A 9302-nucleotide genomic window follows, 5' to 3' on the forward strand; every position below is an offset into this window, starting at 1 on the left:
GCAAGTAAAAGAAGATATAAACTAGAAAAGCACTCACAGAGTACAGACTGCTTTTTCTGCAAAATAATATAGAAACCTTTATAAAATTTCTGCATCCGGTTAATGATGTGGGTCATCCCCAAAATTTAATGGATTGGTGCTTGGACTGAGGTTCACCTTTGGTAAAATTTAAATCCATTCATAACTTTACAAGCTATTGTGTAAACAGACAGTCAAATGCACTCTCCCCAAAACATAACTTCCTTGGCAGAGGTAACACTAAAAACACCTTGTAGTTTTTATATACATATGTGTATAGAAGAGTTTTGCCTGATGTGCTCTCATTTATGATTTTATTGAGTACTGATGCCTTAATTTCCATTAGAAATGATTGTACGTGTTGCTGAGTTTGATAGATCAGTGAAGCAGTCAGTTCCTTTGTGAAATAGAGATGAGTGAGTCAGACATTAAGCCAACTGTAGTTTATAGTTTTATTTATTTGATAGTAGTTTTTTGGGGGGATTGCACTTCTTCAAAGCTTTGCTTGTATTTAAGCATTTTAAATGGAATAAAACAGCTTTTTAGAGATTAACATTTTAAAATTTGTTATAGATTCATCTTTATACCGTCCCATAAAGATTTTTTTTTATATCCATTATTTTATTTATTTTTTTAAATCAAAATGTAGACAAAAAACACTGCAGTGGATTTTTAAGTATCACCTTTTCACTGTTGTAGAAAATATCTCAATGTACCGTGTTTAACATTTGAGGCAGTATTGCCCATCCCTGCAATCTTTCTCCACTATTATTTTGTGTCTTGACACAAATTTAAATATTAAATGTTTAATATCCTACAGTTTTAACTTATTTTTGTATTCATTCTATTTTTCTGTCATCATCTGTTTGCAAGACTTAAAATCTGTTTAGAATTATTCTTCACTGACAAATCACGGGTTTTATGAGCTTTTAATCCTCAATTTGCATGTAGGTTTTTGTAACTACTGAATGTGCACAAAAAATGCTTACTATATATTGTAAGGATCAAAGAGATCAATATATCATATGGGATTACTTCAAAGGGGATATGTTTGTGTGTCCAGGGACAGGACCAAAAGTAAGAAGTTCCCAAAGGTTTTATTTTAAACTTCCTTTAATCAAGCATTTTTATTTTGTGAAACAAAGCAAAACCGTAGATTTAAGGGTAGGGGTAAACTTTATTTTTATACAGAGGCACATTAGGAACAGATGATTTTCCCAATGCTCTTTTATCATGCTGCTCACTCCTCCACATGCTGTGCGGCCAAATGCACTGGTGCAATTATTAAATATGCATCAGAAATGTTCTAAAACACAGAATCTGCATTGTAGGAGAAGGAAAACATATGGTGTAATATGCACATTTGCATACTTTAATGGAATCCGTCTTATTTGATATCAAAAGAACAGCTTTTGTACAACCCTGAAGTAAGGCAGATCTTTGGGACTTAAATGTGATGTTGTTTGTTAACATGACAAACACACTCAGGATACTAAGATCTTACTCAAGTCATCAGGTTAAGCTGGGTACAAACCTTAGTAAAAAAAAAAACAACTTATCATTTCTCTCTGTTCTTTCACATGTTGCATTTTCCCACCCAATTATGTGTTTTATTTACATTGTTTCAGAAGAATATTGAAATTAAATCACACCAAACATAATGTTCTAGTGACAAGTTGAAAATCTAACCCCTGTGGTGCTAATAACTAACAATTATGGATATGAATTGGCAAGAATTCTTCATTTTGTATCACGATACATGTGTTACAACACGATTTGTCCAATTATATCCCCCCAAAAACATAACCAAAGGTCATATATTGCGATGTTTAGAAGATTAGAGCTCTGGAAAACCTCACAAGATCTCGTTACTTACTGTGGCTGGTGCAGAGCTGCTAAATAATAGTTTCTTGGGTAATGAAATACAAGACAATCTTTACTGCCATAGCTAATATTTTAGCCATAAAGACGTGATCACTTTACACTGATGCACATTCTGAAATTATATTGAAATTTACATTTAATTAAACTTCAAATTTTGCAAATCAAACTAGCTAAGACTATGAGTTATGAAGAAAAGGAGCATTTGGGAAGTGATTCACAGCAGGTCCAAAATATCATTTCCCCTTTCACCATAAATGGATCTAATTGATTAAAATCTATTACACGATAATAAAATATATATTCTTCAATTTCCAACAATGATATAACCGAATTAAAATGATTTAAATAAATAAATATAGGACATTTTTATCACAGTCCCTCCACCGGTCACTTAAATCAATAAATTAATATCTCTCATATAAGTGTGAGGTACAGGTAAGATAGTTAATGTGTAAGATACCCTGGTTTCAGTGGAAAGGTGTCCTTTCTGCGTAATTGTGCAGCTAGTTTAGTGGTAAACTGACTCTTAAACAGAACCATGTATGTTACACAGCAAAATGTATGAACTCCCAAATAGTTAAACAGTATTTAAATGGTAATTAAACAGGAAGTAAATGGATTCCAGTTGATCATTAACACAGAGTTGTTAGTACAGCACATTAAAGAAATGAGAGTATACTGACTCATTCTGCCCAGACTGCAACAGTGACTGTTTATGTAACGCCACGTCAAGGAATTAAACATGAACCAGTCTAGAGACAGTTTTTCTTCTCTTTATTCTGGTAAGAATAAAGAGGTTTTATATACATTGTATGATCTTTGGATTTATCAGCTTAAATAATAGGATCGCTGCAGATGCAAAGGTTGACCCGCCACGACCTAAAAACAACAACTCTGAACGACTAAATTGTGTGCTGCTGCCGTGGGAACTTGTTCTGGCCAATTGTTTCTAGAGCCTCAAAGCAGACCCCTTCACAAACAGTGGATTTCTGCCGAAGAAAGGCCCTCTTTGTGCAAGCCTAATGCGAGGGAAATACAGTTGCTTAGCAGACATACTTGTTGAAATCATATGACATCTCCCTCTGTCTCTGTTTCCAGTCAATTTTCTGTTCCAGCAGAAAAGGTGGGGAAGACATTTTTATCCCCCCTGGAGTCCTCACTGCTTTCTGATCTCACACACTGATCTGGTCTGAAAGTCTTGTCTTATCCTTCAGCGTTGACGTTGTTTTAGGTTGTCATGTGAACTGGCATGGCCGTCGATCCAGCTGTATTATTGGTGGTTACAGTCAGCCTTCGCACTGCGATATTTAACCTTTCTCCTCTTACAATTTATTTGTTACACCCTCCTGATTTCCTTTCTACAAACCTGCTAAAAACGCCAAAACTCATTTGTTTTTTGTACTCTGGAGATCGATGGCGGCTTGACATTAAAGAGAGGCCAGTTAAAGGGATCATCCCTTCAGTTCTAACAGGGCAGAGAAAGCTGCTGGAGGACTAATACTACTGTATGCCTTTGCATCAGGGTAAGCAGAACAAGAACAGATAATCCAAGATGATCAACAATGAGACATTTTAGTGAAATAAGCAGTTCTTGTCAGGTAGTGCAAATTGCAGTTTAAGGCCTTCTTTGTCAATTTGTAATTTAGGAAATGGCTTCATTGTTTTCCCTTGGGGGTTGATTGTGCAGCAATAGCTTTAGTTTGGGTTGTTTATGCTGCAAATTAGCCAGTCAACAATCAATTGCTGAACGTCTTGAAGGAAAAAAAAAAAAAGCAAGAAAAGCTTTTATGGTGAGGCTGTTGTTTGTTCAAGACTTGTGTCCTTTTATTGTTGACAGAATCATTGCTGCAAGCACAACGGCATAGGTTTGACTTGCACAAAATACGCCGAGCTTGTGGATTTGAGAAAGATTCAGGTGTCTGCACTGAGCCTCCGCTCCCTCTACAGAAAGAATACCAGGCACCGCCGTAAGTAACTCTGCGGTTGGCTTGATTGACACGTGAGGCCTTACAACCAGCCATTCGAGGCACATTTTAAAATTGATCTCACATTGCCAGCCGCTGGCCCACGTGCTCCTGGTAGCTTCCAAAGAAAATAAGCAGCGTGACATCAGGGCTTTGTTTCAGCAGTGAGGCCCCTTCTGTTTGTGTTTAATATCGCTCAGAGAAAAGTGGAAAGGCAGCCAGCCAGCTTCTATTGCTCTGACTGCTGAGCTTGGCGCTTTGGCAGCAAAGTGACGGTGGTCTTGTGTGTCTCCTTTGCAAAAAAAAAAAAAAAAAAACCTCTATCCTCGCTCTCCCTCTTTGTTCATGAGTATTTCTTTGCTCTTGGATCTGCGCTCCCGGGAGGCCTCGCAGTTTGGACTGCAGGGAAATCAGATCTCACAACACTGGGGGCCAGTTGGGGTTAGAGGGGCAGACAGTGAAAACACAGAAAATAAAACGGTGATGGAGATCTAGGGAAAACGATATGAAAAATGATTTCTGGAACCAAACCGAGTGTCAGAACACAAGTGGAGAGAGGAAAAGGGAGATCAAAAGAAAGCAGGGTGAATTTATAACAGAACTTTTGAGGGAAGGGGAGAGTATAGATGAGGTGAGAGTAATGTAGAGGGAGAGAAAAGCAGAAGAGAAAGAAGTGAGAGAATCTACTGAAGGCCAGCCATGTCTGGGTGGTTTTCCTGAGGAGAGGCTCTTTGATTCTCCAGCACTCGCACTCCAATGCGTTCAGACAGGAGTTGACAGTGGTTTCGGGCAGCGGTTTGTCTGGCCAGCAAGCTTTGATTTAGAAGACCCTGGACGGTGGGCCGAGTATTTGGCTCTTTGATTTTTACTAAGTACTTTGGATGGAAAGTTAGCTCTGTTTTTCTTTCTTTCTTCTCCGTCTTTTTTTGTAATTAGTTTGGTGTTTTTATCCAAACCAAAGGCTCATGTGTTCCAAGCATTTTTCTTTTTCTATTATTCAGTTTGCCCTGTTTTTTTTTTTTTTGCTAAATACTACTTCTCCAATCTAAATGAAAGCAGAAGTGAAGAAATATACCTTTATATTTGATTTTCTTCCACTTTACAAGTATGAACTACTTGAGGTATCAAAAAATACAAACAATAGGTTTGATAGACGATTGTGGTCACTAGATATAAGTGCTTTTCAAGGCATTTGAAAGGTAAGCTGTTCACGTGTGTCCAAGGAAACTCCAGGGAGAACAAAATTGATGCTTCAAATAAAATAAGTAAGGGTGTGTATGTGTGTGGAAGAAGAAAAGATAAAAGAAAAAAGCCACTGACGAGCTGCTGGGGAACAATGTTAATAGGCTGTTGGTTTTTCTGGTTTTTCCTCTTTTGCAGCAGCTGTATGCCGCACAGCTGGCAAGCATGCAGATCTCACCAGGAGCCAAGATGGCTCCCCTCCAACAAGCTCCTAACTCCTCCGGTCCTCTTTCACCACCCAACCTCAAGAGTGAGAAACAAGTATCCAGCCCCGTCACTCAGATTAAGGTACGTGAAAATCTGAAAGCGTTAACATTTAGGGACCTACGCGTATAAACCAGGGCTCAGCAGAATCATATGTGATTATTGGGAGAGGGTTAAAAAAATAAGCTTACTGAGTCAGTAGTTCATGCTGGTTCCCTGTAATTAATAAGTGTGAAGTAAAACGGCGTCTTTATGTGTGCAACAGACAACATAATAACACAAAGGAAAGAGTGAGTTCAGAATCTGTGTTATGGGAAAACACTTAAGACGGATGATTAGTGCAAAGTTAAAGTGAGAGGCTGGAAATTTGGAAGATATTAAAACGATGATCTGTGCACGGCTCAGTGCTCTTCACCGTCAATTAGTAGCAGCTTATTTAAAAGTCGCACACTCACACACACACACACGCATACACCCCCCCACACACACACACACACTGACATTGGCGCTGGCTGCTGTTTGGCAGAAGCCCAGACCTCTTCACTGGAGAGAGCGTGCGCCTCATCTTTACTCAACAACCAGGCAGTAATGGAAACCATATGTGTGCGTGGGGCACAGCTGCAGCCGGCGTCACAATAGGCCGGCGTCAGAGTTCGGCGTACTAAAGCAGCAGTGCCCCACCCTCTACTAACCTTTACTCTGCGCGTACTCCTTGGTGCGTCATTTTGGCATTTTCTTCAGAACAAGTCTTATCTGAAACTCTTCGCCTTGACTCACATCTAAATCATGATTTATTTGTAGCCAAAACAAAAAACTTCAACCAGACTCTAATCCAGTGCATGAATTTTGTTGTTTTTGTTTTCAGTGAAAGCTGTTACTAAAAAAGTGCAGATGGTTGATAAAAAAAATAGTAGTTTCATTTAAAACTATATCCAAAATACAGGCATTCTGTCCATGCTTCTTTCATGTTTTTTGCTGTTTGCAGATATTTAAATAATTGAATTCATGTTCCTAACATTAAACAGGGTATTTGTAGAATCTTGAAGTAACTGTTTTTAGTTTCTTGGTTCAGCTGCTCTGTCACATCCAATTCTGATGTCTATCTGACATGTGGAATTAAGAAATTATTTAATTAGAATCCATCTGAAATGATAACATTAGCCTGAAAGATATCAACAAGCAAAAAATTATGCACTTACCTTAAGAATTTCATTAACAGAAGACAAATAAAGTTATTAACATCTGTCATTGTGGGAAGGGTCCTAATTCTCTGCCATGTCTAAAGTTTTGGGGCTCTAACAGACCACAGTGGGAGCCATCATTCACAAATGGGGATATCACAGAACAATAAATTACCTTCCTAGAAGTGGCAGACCAGCAAAATTACTCTAAAAGTGCATCTATGACTCTTCCAGGAGGTCACAAAGAGACCAACATAAAAAGCACTGGCCTTATTTACTAAATTGTTCAAGATTAATTGTTTAAAAAGAGAAGATCTTTTGTCTCTTTTCTAATGTCTCTTTTTTAATGTGGTGGATCAAAGGGGAGAACAACTGCTGACCAAAGCAAACAAAAGTCCATCTCACATTTAATTAGGGATATCTAAATAATCCACTGACCGCTTTACAAAAAGTTTCGTGGAATGAGAAAACAAAGGAGAGACATCTTTCCAAGTAAATTGCTAAGAAAAGATCGGCATTCTTCAGTTTATAATGTGGGAGGACACGATGGAGAGCTCACCAGTAGGTCCATCATCGAACCCACCCCCAAAGATAACAGTTTTTTGGGTTTTAGAGTGGCCTAGTCAAAGTGAACTGACTATGAGGAGGATCAACCTTAAATCTGTGGCATGACCTCAAAGCTTGTTCATTCTCAGCCCCACCACCCCAACAACTCTGCTGAATTTATACAGTGCACTAAAGCAGTGAAAAACACCCATTGCCAGTTTTCACAAACAGCTGATGACAGTTATTACAGCCAAGTGTGGCAGAACCAGTTATTTATGGGGCACTTACTTTCTCACCTTCCCATAGGTTGACAGTTTATCCCTCATTAAATAAAGCACCGTTTGAAAACTTAACAGTCATAACGCCACGTTATATTTCATCTTAAACAGAGATGTGAACAAAAAGAAAAGGAAGGATCTGAAAGCAGAAGGTTAGACCATGAAATTACTAACATCCTTGTCCTATTTGTGAATGATCAGTTGATGCGTGAGAGGAATTCTGAACAACGATCTGACAAGTTCCAACAAGCTGTGAAGAAAAGTATAACAGATCCTCTATGCATTACATTTAGGTTCTTACTATTTTTCAATTTTCTCAAAATGCTCAGTTACTGAGATTAATGTCAGTTTTGCTCAAACTAGGGGTGTAAATAACATCTATCATGGCGATTCGATTCAGTATCAATTTCCTGACCCAACGATTCGATTATTTTCAATACTCAAGAATACACCACGATTCGATTCGATTAGATTCGATTCGATTAATTGGTTCTTTTCTTTTTTTTTTTCTTTTTTTTTTAACACTTTACAGGCTAGACAATGTTTCAAATTTGAAATAAATCAATGAAAGCTATAATATTGTTAAGCTTTTTTTTTTTTTGAGAAACTACAGAAAATAACAGAAGTAGAAAAGTTGCACTCCACCTATTCCTATTAAAACCTCATTCACTGAAAAATAATAATACCCCTGCGTTATAGATTCTGCAAGGCCTTGCATCAAAAAATACTGCACAAAATCAGTGCAACGAGTGCAATGAAATACCTCAGCTCCAGACGTCCCCGCCCCCTCCACAGACGCTCCGCTGCACCTCTCCCAAATTGTAGCTGACGGCAGACATTGCCGCAGACAGGAGGCCGGCTTGTTTTGTTTTGTATGACCGAAATTGCGGAAAACAACTCGTGAAGTTTGGCAGCACGGGAGGAGAATTACGTCCAGGAGCAAATGGCTGAATATAGACCGGAGGAAAAAAAACAAAACATGAATCGATACTCTTGCGGACGTATTGATGCATCGGATCATCGGCTGTTGGATCGATGCATCGATACAAAACGATTATTATTTACAGCCCTAGCTCAAACAACATAATTTTCTTTAGGTGCACTTCACAATGTATGACAATCTGACTAAAAGTGTTGAAAATTCACAACAAATCTGTGAACCATGCTGGGGGTGCATGATATATTCAAAACGTACATCGTGATAACATCAGGGGGCTATATTTATGCCTGTTTGAAGTGTGGCAACCATTGGCCATATATTCCACCTATTATAAATGTGTATTTAACACATTAAGTGGGGTTTAGCCTCTTGGGCCGAGTTTCAAGGCACCAAATGCTGACAGGCTAAAAATCATGAAGCCCTATTCCACCAGTCCTTAACAGCATGTTTCCAAGCAATACAAGGCCTTGCCTATATAAAGCCTCAAACTCACTGCTGATCCAGACATTTCTCATTTGAATTGAGAAAACTTCCTGGAGGGGAAGCGAAACGTCTTCAAACCTTGGAAACCAAGTCCAGTGGATTGTTTTTAAACTTTTACGGAATTGCCATTTAGGCTGTACCTCGCCTCTTGCCAGTTGACCTGACCATGGCAATGGATATTCTGATGCGCTCCTTGTTAATACGGCCATCTTTAGTAAATTGCATGTCTTTTACAGGCATTCATTTCAAAATATAGAAGATGTAAAACTAGCAAAATCCCACCATATTTGGAAAGTTAAAGAAACTTTAAGATAAAGTTCAAAGTGAACTTTATCTTAAGTAAAATGTTACAAAGTATGTGGGGCTTCCATATTTGCAGCCTACTAATGCCAAAACAAGGCTACTGTCCATTGTTACAATGGATGTAAATGGCAGACTAGACCTTACCAAGGGTTTAAGAACAGCAGCCTATTTAATGTATGCTTCTTCAGGCCATTTTGGTGCTGGTTACTAGGTTAAAGTTTTACATCTTCTAAGTTTGAAGTAGCTTTTCTTTTTTTTT

At 38.3% G+C, this 9302-nt stretch overlaps 1 protein-coding gene across 3 annotated transcripts in view; it reads left to right on the forward strand.

The window, feature by feature from the left end:
* Positions 1 to 9302, forward strand: part of LOC107090887 (transcription factor SOX-6-like) — a 154598-nt gene that overhangs the window by 121724 nt on the left and 23572 nt on the right. For 2 of the 3 annotated variants that reach the window (XM_015384497.1, XM_015384498.1), the window contains one exon: positions 5247 to 5396. In XM_015384497.1, coding sequence (XP_015239983.1) covers positions 5247 to 5396 — 150 coding nt within the window. The remainder of the gene's footprint in view (positions 1 to 5246; positions 5397 to 9302) is intronic. The other variant, XM_015384499.1, reaches the window with a different exon arrangement.

Source organism: Cyprinodon variegatus, unplaced genomic scaffold (genome assembly GCF_000732505.1).
Source record: "Cyprinodon variegatus isolate N-32 unplaced genomic scaffold, C_variegatus-1.0 Scaffold314, whole genome shotgun sequence".
In the NCBI taxonomy this organism is placed as follows: domain Eukaryota; kingdom Metazoa; phylum Chordata; class Actinopteri; order Cyprinodontiformes; family Cyprinodontidae; genus Cyprinodon; species Cyprinodon variegatus.